Source organism: Astyanax mexicanus, chromosome 8 (assembly GCF_023375975.1).
Source record: "Astyanax mexicanus isolate ESR-SI-001 chromosome 8, AstMex3_surface, whole genome shotgun sequence".
NCBI classification, from domain to species: domain Eukaryota; kingdom Metazoa; phylum Chordata; class Actinopteri; order Characiformes; family Acestrorhamphidae; genus Astyanax; species Astyanax mexicanus.
In genome coordinates this window covers 23157856-23180313 of record NC_064415.1, presented here as the reverse complement: position 1 = coordinate 23180313, position 22458 = coordinate 23157856, and the positions used below count along the sequence as shown (strand labels likewise).

The 22458-nt window shown below is 38.7% G+C and overlaps 1 protein-coding gene across 1 annotated transcript in view; it reads left to right on the top strand.

The window, feature by feature from the left end:
- The first annotated feature begins 2501 nt into the window (after positions 1-2501).
- The window catches only part of stim2b (stromal interaction molecule 2b), a 72110-nt gene continuing 52153 nt past the window's right edge, over positions 2502-22458 (top strand). The window contains exon 1 of the mRNA XM_007247999.4: positions 2502-3852. Within this exon, the coding sequence (XP_007248061.3) occupies positions 3741-3852 (112 nt within the window). The 5' untranslated portion in view covers positions 2502-3740. The remainder of the gene's footprint in view (positions 3853-22458) is intronic.

Below are 22458 nucleotides of genomic sequence, written 5' to 3'. Positions count from 1 at the left end.
CCAAACCCTAAACCTAGCCTTAAAATGGTAATACTACCATTACAGTTGGATGGAGGGTTACATTCAATACGGAATAATTTTTTGTTGTTGTTGTATTTCATAGACATGCTGTCGAATGTTAGTTGAATGTCAGTTGAGCATCATTGCGGCATCTCCAATGGACCACCCAAGTAAAGTATTACCTTTTTAACTTCCTTCCAAATAACATTTTAATCCAACATTCTCTTCTGGGTGCAACTATTTTTTAATGGTAAGTGTTACATACACTCACAATATCTTTCATGTTAACCAAGAACAAGGACTCTAAGCTAGCTTTTATCAATCAAGATTGTCTACAGCTGGTAGTATGAAACCATTGAAACACTGTGTGCACTTGGATTGTTCTGAGCCACAGCTCTGCAGAGATGAGTGTTTGTCCTCTTCCAACACTGTAGCACAGTTTTATCTGAAAACTAACAAAGAAAAAAACAAGACTCAACCTTCGAAGTCAGATGATGTGTTCGGGTATACTGTATAATGTTATTGCAGCATGAATCAGCAGAGTTGTGACATCAATGCTGTTTTCATTATGGTGGAGGATGAATGAATTCCTGTTCAGAGAAATAAGAAGTTTACTCTTGTTCATTTGTCTTCCTACTTTCTTGGATGTTCTGATAAGGGATTTTAAAACTTTTCTCAACATTTATTCATAATGTAATAGTTCAAATGTAAACTAAGTCATTTGGGGTGAAATACTTTTTAAGAAAGTGCAAATGATAGGAACAGACAATAACAGCCTTTATATATTTTTCATTACTGGAACTTTATTCAGGTTTAAAAAGATTAAATAGAAATATTGATAATCTTAACTTTACTGAAGTAATTATTTTTCAAATGACTTTTTACTTCTAGTCTTTTACATTTTGACCAAAATATCTGTATTTTCTACTCCTTATTTAAAAAAAAAGCCTTGTTACTCCTATTATTATTAATTTCAGCTTGTTTTCTGGCTTCTCATCGTTCATTTACGCAGAATAATGGAGAACAAATTTCCAGTCGAAAAAAAGAGTCTTGCTACTCGTTCAGTATAAAGTGGTTAGTATTGAAAAATTTAATCTTGAGACTTGGCTCAGGCATATAGTGACATAAAGAATGTCAACAATCAGTATGAGAGCTATGGGAAGCTGCAATGCAAAAATATTTTACATGACTGTTTACAAACATTTTGAAAAAGAACACATTTTGCAGTTAATATGCCTTATATGATGTTATGTAATAACAAAAGTTTGGGAGAAGGACCACGCCCACACTCCACGCTCTAACTCCACCCTCTATCAATCAACCGCCCTATAAATACCTGCTCTTACTAATTACCTCTCGTGACATAAGTTCGCAACCCACCTCCCCTCTTCTTTTCAGTGTTTTTTTTTTAACGTCGTAGTTCTCTATGTAGGGAGTAGGGCGCACGGTGATGTAGTGTACACTAGTTAGGGACCAGGGATTAACACGTTTCCAGAACATTCCCGCGTTCTGCGTTTTAAACCACGGCAACAAGGCGACCTCAACAACCAATCAGATCCTGCCATGTTGGGACATTCTGGCCAATCACAGCGCGCCAGGAGGAGGAAACCTCTCAGGCGGCATTGTGTGTGTTGGTGCGAGTTCCCCCTAAAATATTATGACCTCCTGTGCAGAAGCAGCAGCAGCTCTGCTCATTGTTTCTTCAGAGCTGTTAGCTAGCTGGATAACTGGGGTTTGGGTCAGCGTGGTCTGGGATTCTGGGGGCTCGGGGAAGCTTAGCTAAAGGAGGAGGAAGCGGGAAACAATGGAGCTCCGTGTTTTTGTACTACGTCACCGTGCCGGGAGGATTCCCACCCCTGAGACACAACTTGTGGCGTGTCTCGCGCATACCGATAATGCTGTGTCTGTCTGCCTGTCTGTCAGTCAGTCTGTCTCTCTGTTTCTTGTATATGTGCTTTGTTAACTAAGCTAGCTACCACACATCACAAACAGCTGACTCACAGCAGTAAACAGTGCAAGCAGGCTGATTCTGACGCCTTCATTCAGCTGAAGTAAATAAATAATAACAGCACAAAAAATCCCCACAGAAAAAAACAAAGTGATCATCATTAGACTGAGCACACATAACCTAAATAATTGACACCAAACCCAAAACAAAACAAAAAATAAAAAACAGTGAACAAAAATATGAAGGCTGCATGCAGTAAACAGTGCATGCTGGCTGATTCTGACTCATTCCGCTGAAATGAATAAATAAATAATAACAGCAATAAATCCCTACAAAAAAAAATTCAAAAACACACAGTAGTCTGATCATACATAGATAATTGACCACCCCCCATCCAAAAAAAAAAAAAAAAAAATCAGTGAACAAAAATATTAAGGCTGCATGCAGTGAACAGCGCATTCAGACTGATTCTGACTCCTTCAGTTGGAGTAAATAAATAATAACAGCAAAAAAAACAAAACAAGAATTAAAAAAAAAACACAAAACCCCCCATTCGCACTCCTCACGCTGCTTAATGCTAAATTTGCATACGGACTTCCGCCCCCTCGGTTTCACTTCTGCATCGGCTGACTGGCAGTAAAGAGAGAGAGAAGAGAAGAGTGAGAAGAGAGGGGGGCTGGAGCCGCCGGGAGAAGAGCCTGCTCGCCTCCTTCACACACGAGGAGCTGACACACACTCACACACAGGCTAGCTACACACTGATCTCTCACACACACACACACTGTTGAGCACACCGTGGACAGTGAGCGGCGCGTGGATGTGACCGGACCTCAGAGCTCCTGATCTGGATATTGAGTGTTCTGGATGCGGCTGACAGACAGTGTAGCAGAGACAGTGTAGCTCCAGGAGGCGGATCTTCTCCTTCATCCCCCCCGTGCTCTCGCTATGCTAGCAGGACTACAGCTGATGTGTGGCCGCTCTGTGTGGAAGAAGTCCCGGCGCTGGTTTGTCTCCGAGCCCTAGCTCTCTCGGACGGATCGGACTATGGCACTTTATTGAAAGGCGCTGTGGATACGGAGCCTGCTGGTTTTATTTTCTTCTTCTGTGCTTCTTTTCTCTCAAAAGGAATTGTGTATTTATCCCTCGTTGGCTTGAAGTGATGTTGGGGGTTCCTCTTCATCAGCCTGCACTTTTTTGCTCTCTGGAAGTTCACTCAGTCAGCGGCTCTCCTGCGAGAGCTTGAGTCGTGCTGGTTTTTTTGTTGTTGTGATTTTTTGGGGGGGCTAACCAGTAGTTAGCTAAGCTAGGTGTTAGGATGGAGTTTAGGGTGGTTTAAACTGTGTTTTAGCTAGCTCTAAGGTGCCAAGACGTTGGATAAAGATATAAAAGGAGCTATAGATGTGAAATAGAGCTTATAACCTAGATACATTGATAAAAAATAGCTATTTTTGTAGTCAGAGAACAAATTGTGTAGATATATATCTGTTTTTTTCTCTATTTATAGTTAACATATTATGTGTTTGCAATAAGAATTCTGTGTAATGCAGTCTATGTAATAATAAAAACAGAGGTAGTTAGCTAGCTAACTAGTTAGCTAGTGTGGACTTCAAGCCGGCATCTTCAAGGACGGCCACGTTTGCGTTTCGTTTTGCAGGCAGCAAAAAGAAAAAAACAGAAAACCCATCAGCAGCACCAGAAAAAATACACTACTACCCGTATATTTTCTTCCTGTTTGTGTTTGTTTGTTCTCCTCCTCCCCTGCTGTGGGAGGAACTGAAAGCTTTGCCCCACAATGAGTTACACTTGGCTGGCTGTGCTCCTGCGCGGCCTCCTGCTGTCTGTCCTTCTTGGATTGGAGATAACCACTGGCTCCTTAGGCACTCAAGTTGTCCCACCACCTACAGGTAAGGCTCCTGGCTTCTTAAAACCATTAACACAACCATAGCACCACCACCAACACTTGTCTGTGTGCTGTGGCCTCACACATCATGCCTCAAAAGCAAAATAAATACATAGCCTGACAGGCATCCTTTCTGCTAAGTCAGTTCATCTACTTTAAGACTTCAAAGGTCCACCCATTGTGCACAAACAGCTGACACTTGGCTCATTGGCCATTCAAGGTGTCCCACCAACTACAGATAAGGCCCCTGGCTCCTTAAAACCAAAAAGAACAACAACAGCAGCACTTGTCTGTGTTGTGGCCTCCTACACTATGCCTTAAACAAAATAAATACATAGCCAGACAGGCATCCCTTCTGCAAAGTCAATTCTCCTACTTTAAAACTTTAAGGTCCACCCATTGAGCACAAACAGCTGACCACTGGCTCCTTGGCCACTTATGGTGTCCCACCAACTACAGGTAAGGCCCCTGGCTCCTTAAAACCAAACCAATAACAGCAACAAGGACATTTGTCAGTGTTGTGGCCTCCTACACTCTGCCTCAAACTAAATAATCAAATAGCCAGACAGGCATCCTGTATGCTAAGTCATACTTTAAGACTTCAAGTTCCACCAATTGTGCACAAACAGCTGACCACTGGCTCCTTGACCACTTATGGTGTCCCACCAACTACAGGTAAGGCCCCTGGCTCCTTAAAACCAAACCAATAACAGCAACAAGGACATTTGTCAGTGTTGTGGCCTCCTACTATCTGCCTCAAACAAAATAAACATAAACAGCCAGACAGGCAGGCATCCTTTCTGCAATGTCAGTTCATCTTCTTTAAGACTTTAAAGTCCACCCATTGTGCACACACAGCTTGTATAGCTATTATCCACTGAATCCCTCTTCCAGTACCTTGGGTCACTCTGGAGCTGATGCACTTGAGCCTGAGGTCACCAAGCCAGAATACAGGGATACAGGGGTATGAAGCCCCCAAGAGCTAATTGATCACCCCGAATAAGTACCTGATACACAGATAGCTAGGTATAATGCTCAGATAGGGCCTGTATAGGTGGCCCAACTGGCCCACCGTTCCCACCATGTGTTACTCACATATGGGATGTCAGTGATGGGTCATGTCAAGGTCAGAGAACAACATAGGCACCTTCCTGGTCGTACCATTCTCATGGGGCCTAGCTGGGACCCGTGTGGCATTGGACTGTAATGTTCGGGTGCATGTGGGAAGCCCGAATGTGTGCCAGTAACAATACATGAACAAACCCATTTATAACTATTGCTCACCTGAAACCACAAATCTTAAGTCCATGTTCCACCCATGTAAGCCAACATGAGCATGTTGGCTGGGTATGAATGCACCAGAATTAAGACTTTTGGACAAAACAGAAAACAAATTCTGCATACCGATTACTGACAATTTGAAAAATTTAGTGAACTATTTAGTGAACATTTTAAGCATTCCATCAGGCATACCAGCATGGCACATGGCATACCAGAGTGTTTCAGCTACACACATTTTATAACAGCCGCTGCTGATTTAGAGTTGTATGAAATGTAATTCAAATGTAATTACTAAACTTTGCAAAGGGCTTTTAATTTGTAACAAGTGATACAGGAGGAAGACAGGGTGAGGAGAGATGAAAGGTGAATTGGGGCAGTATTGCAATATTACTTAAATTAGTCATTGGTTGGTATTATTCAGAATGATTTGCTTTTATAACCAAACACCAAAAGTATTATTTTATGCAAATTTTTGACAGATTTTCTGTATATTTGGTGCACCCCTAGTACCTGACTTTATCAGTGCCCTCACAGGAAAATACAACCAAATCCTCACAATGATGGTCCATAGTAAAGGCTTTATTTTAGAAGAAGTGTTGGTAGAGCCGGTGTCTACACATTTTTTGGACTAAAAAAAAAAAGCGTATCTTTAATGCTAACTCTGGTATCAGAGTTGCTGGAGAATCCACTTCTCTGTTCCTGGTCATGTGGCTTTTTATTTGCTTGTGGGTTTTGCAGGCCTTGTGTAGAGCTTGGTTAAGCCTGTAAGCTCTGCTTGTGATTCCATCCATGCCAAGAAGTCTATGGAGTTGGCAGAAACATACGAATCATAAGGCTCCATAAGAATTTGGTCAATCTTGTTCACTTAACTTTGCATGTAAATTCCTAACATTTTGGTCTTTTAGCACAAATTGACACGATTGTGTCACACACATCACAGTTGCCAACTATTTTAGCCTAGACTTGTTACAGAACAGAATTTTCATTATTGATATGCCACCATTAACATTTGTTTTTAGTGGTTTATTGTATCGTTTCATCTCAAAATTGTAGAAGATACCCCTTGATAGACATTTAAAAACCGTGTCTTGAGAAGGCACCTGCTGCCACATTCCTCAGCTGATCAAGTACAAGTGCATTACACATTTTGTTCGTCTGCCACAAAGAGGTGATTAAGTCTCTCTGGGGTGTAAGTTTCAACTTGTAGAAGTTCTACACTGACATCTGGATCAAATAGGATTTCACTATGGGGTTAAGTGGAGCAAAAGTAATTGGTAGTGTACTGTGGGTGGTAATGGGAGGCATGCTGCACTGGCATGTCTTCGTAGTTTAATTTGCCAGTAGAACGAGTCTGGTTTGTATTTATATCATGCTCAGAATGGTTCCAGTTTAGCTATGGAACATCTCTAGATACAGATTCAAAGGATGGCAGATCCAGAACTTCTATGGTAGACCAAGGAATGTAGACAAACTGCCACAGATTTCTGTAGAAATTCTCCACCTGACTTCCCTAACACCAGTAGGAACCTGTAGAAGACATTCCACAAAAATAAGAGCCAATAACTCTTTTCTCCTTCTTTGTTGCTGAATGAAAGCTAGGACTTTATGATTACTCGATTAAAGTTGACTACTTGATTGGTACATTTCTAATTCATCAATAATCACCACAATTATTCATAGAAATATATATAAGTGCATTTACATGCAACCAGTAATCCAATCATAATCATAAACCAAACTTTATTGCAGTTATCTGATTATTGAAATTATATAAACAGCACACTTCGATTTCTTAGATCAGAATAAAGCCTTGAAATTTGAATCAAGAATCAAATAAAAAGAAATCTGGATTTTTGCTTAGTAATCAAGTTATTCAGCATAACAAACAAAGATCCAAATTTGCCATTAAAATTATTTCAAGTTTGCAAAAAGCTGCAGCAGATGCTTTGAAGTTTATGAAACATTGTTCTGTGAGATTGGAAAGGTAGTAGAAATCTGGTTGTTGCTTGGCTTAGGTAAACTCAAAATAATTTGATGTGCATGATGATGAATAATTCATATCCAAGTGAATCCATTACCCAAGTGTTGATCAAATTACTGCCAAGATCTGATTTTCTAGTCACCTTGAATGACAACTCCAAACATACATATTGTAGATATATCCTAAGCTATTTTTACAGTATTTTTCGCACTATAAGGCTCACTTAAAATCCTTTATTTCTCCAAAAATTGACAGTATGCATTATAATCCGGTGTGCCTTATGTATGCTAGCTCTTTTGCTGTTCAGCGGTGAGTATTATTGACCTGTAGCCTGCCTCTAACCCCGGCTTGCACTGCTGGAGCAGCATTAGCATTATCCACTAGCCTTGCTAAGCGTTAGCTCTTTAATCATTCAGAGGTGAGTATTATCTGCCTGTAACCTGCTGCCTACCCCGGGTAGCACTGCTGGTGCAGCATTAGCATTATCCGCTAACCACGCTAATCGCTATCTCTTTTGTCGTTCAGAGGTGAATATCCTATGCTAAAACAAACTCTGTGGGACAGTTCGCTAACTAATATCACCCTGGTTTATGGGAACACTCAGGGTTCCTCAGTGTAGCTCTGTCGGGCGGCATTTACCCTCTAATTTAGCCGCAAATGGTAATGCTGCTGGACCTGGCCCTAGTGGAAATCTGAAAATCTAAGCTTACTGTAAATAAACAGAATCGCTTTACTCACTTAGAAGAGAAGTTTGTGTAGATTAATATCCAGCGCTCGTTTGACTAGTTTGAATTGTAGTTTTGTTTAATTAGCTTCGCTTTTCTTAACCTAGCTACCCCCACACCGCCACCCAGCGGTGAAACCTACTGAAATTGAAGGAAAACATGGTGACACTCCTATTTTTTACTAGTGTTGCATAATGCGCCTTATAATCCGCCTCATGTATGAAAATAGACCAGAAAATAGACGTTTATTGATAGTGCGCCTACATATGAACTGGCAGGATAAAGTTTTGATAATGTCTGGTATAACTGATAAAGTCATTTGCATTTACAGATGCAGCTCATCTGGGTAATATTTTGGGAATATTTTGGGAAATTTGCTACAGAGACACAAACACAGTCCGTAGAAAACGTGTTTGGTCTCTTTTCAATAGACTATACTGTACTTTGGAATTGATTGTGTCGAGGTTTACCTGTAGGTCATGTAAAGACATTCTACACCCATAGAAGCTTAGTACCCTCAAGGGAATATCTTTAGTACCTTTAGTTAAGGAACATGCTTTAAATATATCCTTTTGCTGTAGTTATTCCCTAATTATAAAATACACAGTTGTACTGTTAAGGCACTGTTTGCACTTTGTACAGTACCATTTATCTGACAGTGTTGTAGTGTGTTTTTGGAGACCTCTTTAAGCATCTTGTGGGGGATTTGGGGATTCAGATCCTTTCTGGTGAGAAGATGAAATTTCACCTAGCATGTGACAGAGAACTTTAAAAGTTTTTTGTGTTGTGGTGCAGCCCTCTTTGTTGTGCTTGCGTAGGTGAACAGTAAATGATGCCGGATCCTCTTTCAAAGGCTGTACATGTGACCTTAGTACATAAAGATGTGATGTGGCCAGTAAACCTGACAGATCACTTTAACACTAACTATTTAAGAATGAACATACAGCTCTGGAAAAAAGTAAGAGACCCCTTAAAAAGGATGAGTTTCTTTGAAAATGGAATATAATCAAGATGAAGATGGATGATCAAGCCATCAAACCAAGCTGAACTGCTTGAATTTTTGCACCAGGAGTAACGTTAAGAGTAGAGTTATCCAAAAGCAGTGTGTAAGACTGGTGGAGGAGAACATGCCATGATGCATTTCTCATTTTCTGCAAAAAAAAATCATCTAAATGACAATGTTTTTATTTGGAATTTTGGAGAAAAGTTGTCCGTAGTTTATAGAATAAAACAACGATGTTAATTTTATACACATTTACCTATAAATAGCAAAATCAGAGAAACTGATTCAGAAACTGAAGTGGTCTCTTATATATTGTATATATTAGATTACACTAATACCATTTAGTAGAATATTTTGTCACTTACCCACTTAGCAATACTACTGTTTGCAATTACAATGTAATAATACATGTGTGATTTCATAGTCCATTTCTTTAGAACTATTTGTTTATTTTTATTTCCTCCATCTCTGAATATTGTTCAAATAAAGAGCAATCAAGATATGCTTAAAACAGCAAAGATTTTAATAGAATGTCCCAGTTCGTTCACATGACACATGTAGTTAGTCTTACTTTCTAATAGGAGTATAACGTGCCGTAAGTGTGTGAATGAGCTTTGTGGACAAGTCAGATTGAACTCATATGTAGCTGAATGTATGTGGCACAGATTCTGCGGTCCACCACGGCCAGATCAGTCAACCCAACAGCTGTTTTCTCAATTGCAGGCCAGGATTTAATGACGGTGTATCATTTCTGATGCACAGGCGTCTGGCATGGATCAGGCTGACATGACAGATTGGTGTCTCTCCAGCTGTAACCCCCTCTAGCCTGCCAAGTGCACAGTCCACATCAGTGGTCAAATATGACCCCAGACTATCCAAATGGTTAGACATAAGCACATGTGCATGCTAATGGACTCTAAGCACCAGATAATTCATCACTGTCCACCAGACTACAACAGAGCGCACTTGACACTCGAGTAACCTGCTGCCAAATCTGCTGGAGAAAAAAAATATTACCAGACCAAAACAAGCCGTAATGATAAATGGTCCCTGCAGGTTTATGTAATCATTTTACTGACTTTATTTATGACCTCGTAATGCTTCTTCAGACATTAAAGTCGTACATGTACACTGTTAAAAGTGTTTTTATGATTTATGTAGGATGATAGTCTGGGAGTAAGAGAGCAGTCTGAGGGGGGAAATGGTCTATTAACTTCAGACAGAAAAGTGCACCTGAATTGGGATAGATCTAGTCCTGCACTGGGTCAGTGAAATCTGCTTTGGCGTAATGCAGTCTTTGAAAGAATCTGTAACAGTCAGTAGATTGTCTCTGGGTTGATTTAAGGGATAGTAAATTAGTAGAAACATCTGCATGACTAATTCTCTCCTGCAGGACTGTTTATCAGTTATTCAAAAATGTACAAAATAAATTCTTAATCTCCAAAAAAACCCCAGTACTTACTAAATGATTCTTAGTTATTCGAAAATAAGTCTCAGTAGTTAGCAATTGTTGGTTTAGAATCCTTCATGTGTTTCAGTACTTACTGAATGATGCACAGTAGGTTTTTAGTCATTCATAATACAGCTATGGAGAAAAATAAAAATGATTGGTTTCTTTGATTTTACCAAATTGAAAATAATCAAGCCATCAAACCAAGCTGAACTGCCTGTATTTTTGCAGCAGGAGTGGCATAAAGTTATCCAAAAGCAGTGTGTAAGACTGGTGGAGGAGAACATGCCAAGATGCATGAAAACTGTGATTGTTAATTTATAGTTCCTAAATAATTCATAGTAGTTACTGAATATTTCATAGTATAAATAAGAGTAGTTCATAAAAAACGTTGAATATTTGACTACTTACTGAATAAATCACAGTATTTGCTAAATAGCTAAATTATACAGTAGTTACTAAATAATTGACAGCACCTACAGAAAAACTCACAGTAGTTGCTGATTAAATCTGTATGTCCTGGACAATTTACTGTAGTTACTGAATAATTGAAAGTAGTGATGTTTTAGTTCACATTAGTTAATATAATTCATAAAGTTCACTAAATTGTTCACCTCAAGTTAATGAATAAACTCATATACTTTTTAGACTATTTATTTAACCATAACTGGCTTAATAATTCATTTGAGGTGATTTATTGGCCACGATTTTAAATGTGATGTGTCATAATGCAGGATAATTGTTTGAAATGGTATTTGGAAAGAATTCCTTTACCTGAAAAGGTAGGATAATGTAATAATTATACGATAAACTATAAAATTGTACATACATTGAATTCACAGAAACATTTTATTTAATACAATTTTAAATGCCTACATTTACTGTCATTTACATGTGTTATTCTCATTCCGTGCGAATTAGTCATAAATTACAGATGTCTTGTGATAAAATGACGTCAGCACACCTCTCTATGTAAAGCACACCCTGAGAGTGAGAGCATTGTCAGGACTGAGTGGTTCTGGAGCTTGTTGCCACGCTGTCTTAAAAGTCTGAGTAAATATTTGCCGGCTTCGGATTGCCCTCACTCTCCCACTCTCCCTGCTGAGGTGGCACTCGCACTGGCTTTGTTCCCATCCCATGTAGAGTCAGGTCGAGTCAAAGCTTTATTGCTGAAAAACACCACCCTGCCGAAGTCTCTGGGTGATTCCTTTGAAAGGAGGTGACTCAACAACAGCAACATTACCGGTTCTAATCAGGCACTGAGCTTTAGCTCTGAAAGGTAATGGCTCTAAATGGCAGGGGAATCGCTGTGTTGCATAATCTTTACTGCACCCTAACTGGTCTGCAGAACACTGTTAACCATGTGTTTACTCAGTCATTTACACTGCGTTTGTGCCTGAGGCTGCAGGAGGAACTCGGTGCGTCAGTGAGGGCAGTGAGGGCAGAGGTATAGTTATGCAAAGGGCTTAAGGTAAACAGCAAATTTAAGACACGATAAGACAAGATAAGAAGATAAGGGTAATGTTTGTTTTGACATGTCATTTAGAACAATATATGGACTTTAATATTGCTTATTGTGTTTTCTTAGTCAAAAGAGCCTATAAACTGAAAAATGAATGAACATGAACAAGCTTGTTTAATTGTTTTTTATGTTTCAATTATTTATGGAATTTAAACTGCTGTATTTTTTGCATTCTAGTACTAATGTAAACATATTTTGAATTATTAAAAAATAATAATAAAAAAGAAAACTATCCTGTTATTATATTATCATTATCCCAGTGGCATAAAATAGACTTAAATTGAAAATCATACTGTTTATTGCAATTATTTTTGACAACTGAAACTCTTATTGTGGCAGGACTCATTTCAGGCATCTCTTTTACTTTCCTGGAGTGATCCAGATGATAAAACATCCATTAAAATATACATATAAAATGAACAAACACCAAAACACCAAATCTTTTGCATGGATTATTGCATATTCTTGAAGGAAATTTTGTTTTGAGACACAAAAGTGCCTATTTACTGAATGCATTTAAATCCATTCAGATTAATTGTAACCATCTTGTGAGATATAGGTTTTTAATGTGCCGATACATAAACATGTATAAAATGTAGACATAGAGGCTTTATCTTGATAATTCGCATCACAGAGAAATGAATTCCATTTTGTTTCATTACGATGTATTTCTGCGAGGCGCAGTCCCTGTTATTGCGAGACTGCAAGTTTGATACTCTGAAAAGCCACAGCCAATTTATAGAGCATTACGTAACAGAACTAGTGGTTATGCTACATTCTGTTTACCTTGAAAGTTGAATGTCAGAACTGGAAATGGTGTCGCACCCGAATTGACTGTGTTCCAGTTAAACATTTAGATTTAGTTTTACACTAATTTAAAACATTTCCAAACAACAGTTAGCTTTATATTTTACTGTAACTGTTCTGTCAATCATTTTTTTCAATCATTTAGTGTTTTATTATGAATTCAACCACAGTATGTCCTTCTAAGTCCGCCCTAGTTTGCATTGTCCCAGGTTAGCATTGTTAGCCTACCAGTTGATAAGAATGTATTATATGTATTTGTATAAATCTGTAGACACATATAAACGTGTCTACAGATAGAAGTTGGACAGTACTGTGTGTATTTCTGTTTGAATGAGACAGAAACATACGTAAGTCATAATAAACTGTTTAATACTACTGCTTTTGCTACTGTTGATATGCGGTGCAGCCATCTTGAAGTCTTGATAACTCACTCAGTCTTATTCCCCGATCAGACTACATGATTTTAGCCCGATTTTGACCCGATTTTGTCGGCGTCGACACATTGCATACGTTGGATCCGAATTTTATTGTCATGAGCAACAAAGATCTGCGTAGTGTGACACAGTCAAAGATCAGTAATTTGAGGTGAGCAACGCCGTCGGAGTGTCAGACGGAAAGACTAGCATGTTAGAATTTTTTGTATTTTATCGCCTAGTTTGACACATGCTGCTCAGTGACGCGCTCCCTGACACTGACCAATAGAAAGACAGAGTGCTCTGTGGCGCACAGATGTAAACACGGGAAAAGAAAGCAGGACGGTGCTCCTGCAGTTCTCCGGAACAGAGAAACAGAAGAATAATCTAATAATCATCTAATAATCTACTTCATCCATGAGATATTCTGTTTACAGGCACTGAAACCTAAGTAGCTACATCTTTACCATACCTCAAGTTCTCTCTGGAGTACAAAAAACATGTAATGTCCATTTGGGTCACCCAGAAAATGAGCCCACAGTCGCTTTTCCTCCTTTTCTTAATTTCTTCAGCACAAAAACGGTTTCATCACGCAAAGGGCTTCTGTAGATTGTCAGATTCTATGCTTCTCCCACTGCGATGACCTACGAACTCACGCGAGGACGTAGACGATGATTGATCGGTGACTAACGTGTAGTGTTGCCAGTCCCCTGAGAACGACGCAAAACAAAGATAAATGCTTAATCTGACATAGTGAACATTGTGAGGGATAAAAATGTTGTGTAGTCTGAGCTTGGTATTAGTGAGACTCTCATGACTTTCTGAATAGGAAATCTGACTTCCCACACATAACTCAGAAACCGCATTCATTTCTGAGGATAATACAAAATAAACACAGGATACATCAGACAGCCATCATGCGTATGCAGACATGTAGTATATTTCATATTTTAGTGTTCAAAATAATCTGTTGGGAAGCCGAAGGGAGTTCTGTCTACTTAAGTGGCTGGAAATTAAAGATAAGAGAAAACTGGATACAACAACAAAAAAAGGCACAAAATGTTCTGCTCTTCTGAAGTAAACATCACTTTGTATTATCAGTCAAATCCAAACATGAGTTTTGAGCAAAAATCTGTTGTTGATGACATTACTTTATATTGTAAAATCAGTGCTGATATTAAGAATCCACTCATCAGGAAGCAGCACTGGTGAAATTTTATACCCTTACAAGGAGAGATGGACTTCTAATGGTTTGTTCGGGTATTTGTTAGTATATTGTACCAAATTTGGGTTGGTGAATGTGTGTGTACCATGTTCCCTTTGGGCTTATTGGTATGTGTGTGTGAGAGAAGTGTTGTCTGTGGCGGGCCTGCTGGAGCTGACCAAATGACCCATTTCCCATTGGCGCTTTGCAGAGGTCATCTGCCGCTATGCAGAGTGCCACTGTGTGTATGTGTGTGTGTGTGTGTGTGAGGGACAGAAGGGACAGAGAGGCTGAGAGGGAACAATCATACTTACTGGGTGTAAACAGCAGAGAGTGTTTGCTTATGGTTATGGGTGAGCATATTTAGAGATTGTGAAAACTGGACCATAACAGAGATTCTTGTGAGGAGTCATGTGCAAATGAGTGTGTGTGTGTGTGTGTGTGTGTGTGTGTGTGTGTGTGTGTGTGTGTGTGTGTGTGTGTTTGGTCAGTAAAGGTCTCCCTACTGCAAACTCAATGCTGGTGGAATTTCCTGCGCTGATGGCTATCGTAGCAACTGTTTTGAGTGAAAGGATGATCATGTTTAGTCTTTATACTGGGATAAGAACATTATATCAATTAAAAAGAATATTAAATAGGGATGCACCTGTATGGGCATTGGGTCATATTGATATATACTGAGACATAAACATTCATAAAGTGCAGAAATAAGGTCTATGCCTATGTTTCATAATATTATGATGTTTTTTCCTGGGTGCCACTTAGACTGTATTTCCTTCTAAGACCTGACGATTCATTGTTGTCCACTGGACAAGTGGAAATAATTAAGCCTGAGACCTATAATTCAAGCAACATTTAAGCAATGTGTTTGAATCTTAGTGAACCGTCATAAAAACATATTGGGCTGTCCAATGAGACATCAGCTGTGTGGGCGTGGCCAAAAGACCACAGAAACTTTTTTTTTCAGCCGTCACAGCTTTCAAATTGTTTGGCAACAGATGGGATATTTTAATTCTGCTGCTAATCAATTTGTTTATCATCAGTGTACAGTCATGTATACTTTTTTAAACCACAAGTATTTGAATTTAGAAAATAGATAGATAGATAGATAGATAGATAGATAGATAGATAGATAGATAGATAGATAGATAGATAGATAGATAGATGGAACAGTCTTATGGCCTGAGGGACAAAAGACTTTCGGAGTCTGTCGGTGGAGCAGGACTGGGACAGCCGTCTGCTGCTGAATGAGCTCCTCTGCCTGGTGATGGTGCTGTGCAGAGGGTGGTGAACATTGTCCATGATGTTCAGCAGCTTGCTGAGGGCTCTCCTCTCTGCCAGTGGTGTTAAGGGCTCCAGCTCTAATCCCAGCACAGAACCAGCTTTCCTCACCAGCCTGTCCAGTCGTCCAGCATCCCTTTTGCTAATGCTGCTTCCTCAACACATTGAGAGGGCCGATTGAGGCTAAAAGAATGTAATTCAGAATTGTGGAGCAGATTTTTGGAAGTTTTCTTTAAGGTCATTTGAATAATAATTATGCTAAATTCAATTTTCCTTTATGCAATGCAAATATGCATTTAGTAAACATTAGCTTTATTCGCTCAACCAAACCATATCAGTTCTGCTAAAACTATTATAATTCTAAGCTAGATGTTAAAATCATATTACTTTAAAACATCAGTCAAATCTAAACATCTACTCTACATCTAATCTTAACAGTATCAGTTTCCTAAAAATGAAGCAGATAAATCCCCATTTTTGTATCTCTAAAATTAATGAGCATTAGTCAGGTATAGATTGGGTCCTTGTTTTAAAGATTCTAGGTTGCCTCTGGATCCATTGTGACCCTGACCAGGAAAAAGACAGATTGATAACAGAAACAGATGCATGAATAAATAGCTGTAACTGCTGATTCTGGGAAGCACTGTGTATAAGAGTCCAGGGATTTCTGAGTGACCCTGTGAATGTGATTATCTTCATATTTAATAACTTTGTATATTAAGCCTGTCGAACATTCTGTTCCTGCTGCCAGAAATATGTGATTTCAGAAGAAACAGAGTGTTTCTGTTGAGTATAAGAAAGTGTGTGGTGCAGCAGAGGTCAGGGTTTATTGTTTTTTTATATTAGTTTGCATCAGTTTCAGACAAATCCACTGTGGATTCTAAACAAGGTTGTAGTTTTTTTCCACTTAATTTCAGGAAGTCATCTGATTCGTCCTAGCCGGATGATGATGATGATGTTACTGATGATGATAATAATACTTTAACAGGCCATGCAGTGTTCCAGCAAATGACATCTGCAAATAGCTTTCACGAATACCAAACTGAATTAAAGGGACAGACTTGGTCCCATTGTAACCTTAAGAAGCACAATTGAGTGCATCTGTTGATAAATAATAAAAAAGTGATAAATAATGTTATGTTGAATTTCTGCCAAACTGCTCATTTAAAAGTATTAATAATAAGCTTGATAAAAGGACAGTCTGTACGTTTTTGGTGGTGAGAATGTGAAATCGCACGAAGCAAGCTAAAAAAAGTGCTCTTAAAACATGGATTTTGGTGCAAACTTGGATTAACCATAATGGCTAATGAATAATTGGCGATACTAACTGTTTTCTGAGCTGAATTAATCAATTATTTTAGATTACAGATGGATGACACTGTGATGGTAAGATTAGTAGGTTCTGTGTATTGATATGATATGTAGATATATTTCACTTCAGTCTTTAGATATTGACCTCAGAACACCGCAATGCTAGTTTACAGCCAAACTCAGCAGTAGGCTTGGAGCATGTTAGCCCGGAATCATGTTAACTGTTTATATAGTTGAATAAGTTCTGCTGTTTGATATGATATGTTTACAACTGTTTACAACAGTTCTGACCTGTTTGGTTTGCCTCCATCACATTGGTGACCAGAACTAAGGATGGCGATTAATTAAGGTTAACTGTCTTTAACATGTTATGTTTTTGTGATTAATTAATTTAAATTAACAGTTTGTTCAGGTGTAATATCTTGAGGTAGATCAGGTCTAGTGTTGTTAAAAGCATCAAATATGTGTGAACCATGTTAACAAAGTCTAACTGTTACAGTGCATGTAAGAATATGCCAGTATTGCAGCTCAGTGTTCAGCTTTAAGAGAATACAGTAATAGGGGTGTGCGATATGGCCCTAAAATAATATCATCAAAATATTTTATCGTATTTTCACGATAATATTACTCTTGGCAAAAATACCCTACTGCAACAAAATGATAATTACATTTTACTATTGCATAAGATATGATATGAAACACCCCAAACTGAAGAAAAAGAATTAAATTTTTTTTTTTTTAAAGATTTGTAACAGTCAATGATCCTGAATTTTTTATATAATACTAATAATGCACTCCATATATCTCCATATATCCAGGACTGAAGTAAAATAAATGATACTGGACAGATATAATCTGTCTCTAGTAGATATATAATAGTACATTGAGAATAGGGTGAATTTTTATTTTGCTAAAATAAATTGTACCCTGATGTGATAATTACGGGTGGGTGATATGGCACGATATTTCAGGGTATAATATCATTCACAATATAAAAAAATGTTGGCAATATTATTGTGTATGAAACTATATGGCACACACTTTTACAGTACACATCTTAAGTACAGCTGTTTAATAAATTATGTGTATAGGTAAAAATAAATGAAGCAAAATACATAAAATACAGTAATAAAAAGCCTAGATGACGGTTTGTTCCAGTTGTTCTCTTTTTATGTCTGTAAAACATGGCATTGGTAGCACTAATATCCAAGCAGTAATGCCAGCCTTATATTTTATAAAACGCCGTGCAGATGATGAGATATGAGTAACCTCATCAAAGCAGTCTTTGCAGTAACGAGAGAGGCTATTTGAACAGGAAAGTAAACATTTGATCTGTCCATGGTGTTTGTTGACTCTTCACTGAAGTGAGAGGAGAAGACTGGTGCGCCCATTTGCATTCTGGCTGTTTCATCGCTTTGGCCAAGAGACAGTACCATATGCCTGACACTAGTCTAATGTTTGACAAACATGGTGACTCTAAATGCTTACAGAAAGTGGATAGAATAAAAAGGCCAAAGTGGTTTGCTTCTGCCAATTCAGGGGCAGCTTGTGTTGCATTATTTTAATTACATGATGTGTCTTGGGTAAAATGTAAAATATGAAATATGAAGTCATTTACAATGACGTGACAAACATCATGGGACAGGAACTAGTTTTAGTTGTATCCAGTGACTTTCACCACGTCCCATGGAAGCCAAAATACTCTGCAAGGACCTTTGGGAGTATAGGTGTGGGTTCTTTTGATTGAAAGTTTGATGTGAATCCAATATCTGCTGGAGTTGCTTGTCTGTTTGCATGGACAGTTCAAGCCAGATGCTGCCGATCACAATCATTATCACTCTGTGCTGTCCACTGTGGTGGTAATGCCTTCTGTGCCTTATGTATTGCCTGTACACACATTATACTCTGGATTAAGGACAGTCCAGTGTATGTACTTTACAACCTCAGAAATGGAATGTCTCCTTTATCTTGTGCCCACTATTAGGCATAGCTCAAATTCCAGTAAATAATATTACCTTCCCATGAGCAGGCTGGCCAGTGATCAGTCTCACTTACAAGATAGCACCTCACAACTTAAGCAGAAGTGGGTCCCCTGAGGCCATCCCCTGAGGTAGCAATTCATGATCAGTTTACATACTGCTGCCCAATGACTTTTGGCATAAGTTAATAGGGATGGCAATTACAAGGCATTTCATATACGATACGGTATTATCAAGATACTTTGCCCAAGATAACGATGATATCAGGATACTATGATCCTGCGATATTCAGCATATCATAAGACAATTGTCTGCAATATTTTACAGCATCTGTGTTACTGAAGAGGATAAAATACTCCTAAATACGCAAATACCAGGAATTCTGGTAAATTTATTGGATTCAGTTTCACAGAATTTGAACCAATATTCTTAACAAGGTTTAGAGCGCCTTTGTTAAAATATGTATATTTGACACTGCTTATTGTATATAATATAATGCAATAACCATATACAACTCTGAAGAAAAAAGCTAAGAGACCACTTCCATTTCTGAATCAGTGTCTCTGATTTTTCTATTTTTAGGTATATATTTGAGTAGTTGTTTTATTCTATAAACTACAGACAACATTTCTCCCAAAATCCAAATACAATATTGTCATTAAGATTATTTATTTGCAGAAAATAAGAAATGGTCACATTGACAAAAGATGCAGAGCTTTCAAACCTCAAAAATGCAAAGAAAACAAGTTCATATTCATACGTTTTAAGAGTTCAGAAATCAATATTTGGTGGAATAACCCTGGTTTTTAGTTACAGTTTTCAGGCATCTTGGCATGTTCTCCTCCACCAGTCTTACACACTGCTTTTGGATAACTTTACGCCACTCCTGGTGCAAAAATGTAAGCAGTTCAGTTGGGTTTGATGGCTTGGGATCATCCATCTTCCTCTTGATTATATTCCAGAGGTTTTTAATTTGGTAAAATCAAAGAAACTCATAATTTTTAAGTTGTCTCTTATTTTTTTCCAGAGCTGTATATTGTCCCATCCATTTTAAATAGTGTAGATATATTCTTTCTGGAGCAGTAAATAAAATGCTTAACCTAGGCTGAACTCTTTCTACAGATTATGCCTTTTTTAATTTCGGTCCAGTTCCAGTCCAGTTTTTTTTTGTGTATTATTATTTTACTTTGATTAACTCTGATCCCTTTCAGCTTGTTCTCGGAGCCCTGCGTCAGGCGTAGTTTCCATCATGTAATTAGATCTCACTCTTGCATAACTTGCACAGTGAGCTAAAGCTCCGTATCAATCCCTGTATGATGTCAGCACATGCACTGTGCCTTTGATAAGACCGGGCCGGGGGTGACTGTAGCGTTCCTGTTAAGGGGATTTGTGATGCCACGGAACCCTGTAGGGTCTTCAGTGCTTGGGCAGAGTGTGGGTATTTTTACAGACAGCCGTAATGTTTTCCCGTAAGATGTGATCCTGTTGAGCGTTCTGTCTGAGTGCTCGTCTGCCCGTATTGGGATCAGAGTCGGCGGAATCGCATATGGCGGCGATTTTGTGGGTGACGTGGTCACTGGCTCCAGAACGTTCCTCATAGCTGAGCCGTGCTGTCACTGCAAGACTGGAACTTGGCTTTCAGATGATATTTTGCCTCAGGGTAATTAGTTTTACCCCGGAGGTCCAGAGCAGCCCCACATACGCACATGCACATATACACACGAGTCTTCCGGCTTTGCTGTGGTGACCCAGACTGACTGTTATGGATGGAATCCTCAGAGGAACTCACAGGGCCAGGAATAGGCGGTTTGACAGGAGCCAATGATAACTTTACTAATCTGATAATGACATGCATTTAGATGAAATCCTCCGAAGAGAGAGACTCTTTTTAAGTTTGGGAAGAATCAGGTTTTAGAATCAAGAATCAAATAAAGAAGTCCAGCTCCTTTATCTAAAAAGCCTACCTATGTGCAGATGGTTTTCAATCAGCTTAATTCCTGTCCTTCATTCCTGTTAACTGTCATTTAGTATGTTGCATTATGAACTGAAACACATGGCTACCTACAAATGCTGTGCTAACTTCTTATAGACATGCTTATAGATAGCTGCTTAAAGGAGCACATGGCTGGTGATTGCTGGGACAAGGTTTGAGAAATCAAGTGCTAATAAAGCATTAAAATCAGCATCACCTGGCCTTTTTAAACCATAACAGTGGACAAGTCTAAACCATAAAAAGCTACTCAATACCAGAGTCTCGTAAAAAAATATTTTATGCTAGGTTCACATTTCAGCATGCTACAAATTTAAATCGCCATGCTGGCCTGGTTACCGTGTGTAAGAACCTGAAGGAAATGCTTTGAGAGCTTATTCTGTTGCTTTGTAAGCAACACATCTTTTCACTCTTGCCAACTTTTAAAAAAATTCTGGTAGTGTGAAAAGTGTAGTCACTGGAAGTTGCAGCAAGGAGTAAACACAAGGTAACCACAGCCTTCATCCACATGGTTGGGTACGTGCTTGTAAATGCATGTGTTGAAAGCTGTGTGAACCTCAGTCCAGCACAGTTTTGCAGCGCAGATATTTCCAGTTACAGCTGAATTCACGCTTTTAATCCCAGAAAAACGCTCTTATTTTCCTTTTAAAAAGCCATTTAAATGCCTGATTAATGGGCCGGTTACTGGTGTTTTGCTGTTTTCCTCGGGTTTTGAGTGCTCTGCGCTGACTCAGCTCTTGATCAGTCTGGAACATTTGCAATGTAAATTTTTCCAATATCGTGCTTTCTTGGGGGTTATGAATAACCATGTAGAGCCAAAGCTAGACCAAACATTGGGAAAATGTTCCGGCATGAAGACCTTAGTGATTCTGACAAGGCCCAAATCATTATTAAAAGATTTGTAACAGTATGTTGTGTGCCAAAGCCAGTCGATGCCAGATTGTAACAAGCATTGTTCCATGTGGACAAGCCAATGCAAGGGCTACTCGGCCACAGATTACAACAAGTACAACATGGGCATGTGAGCATCAGTACTAGACCTTGACGTCTCCATGTTAAGTCCCTTTTTCTTTGACAACATTTGGGATGGCATGGTTTGTGTACACTGTATCCCCGTAGGATGTGCAGAAGCAAGTCCAGTCTACAGCAACAGCTTCACCCTGCAACTTGCAGGACCTAAAGGATCTATAGCTTCAGTGCTAGATACTACAGAGCACCTTCAACTTCTTGTACAGTGAGTTGTTCTTAGAAAAGGAGTTTTTGTGGCTTTTCTAAACCATTGACGAAAGCGTGGAAGCATTTAGTTTCATTTTGCATGGCACAGACACCTCAGGTCATTCAAATCTTAGATAAACCCTGAGGTGTTAACTGACGTATAACATGTAATTCAGAACTAACTAACAAACTAACAGACTCATCTTTCACATCTTTGGCAGGTCATTGTGTTGCATATCCACTCTAGATTATGTGATTTTTAGACTATGTTGAGCTTCTACTTTCATTATTACAGCAAAGGTTTTTTTCGAAGGGGACAGCAGTACATAAATAGAGTAGTTACTCCCATCTCAGTCATTTATGCTAAAATCCAAATTGGTCATCTATTTTAGCAATGTCCTGTAGTAAACATATATTTATATATTTCTCTTCTCCCTAGGTAAACAAA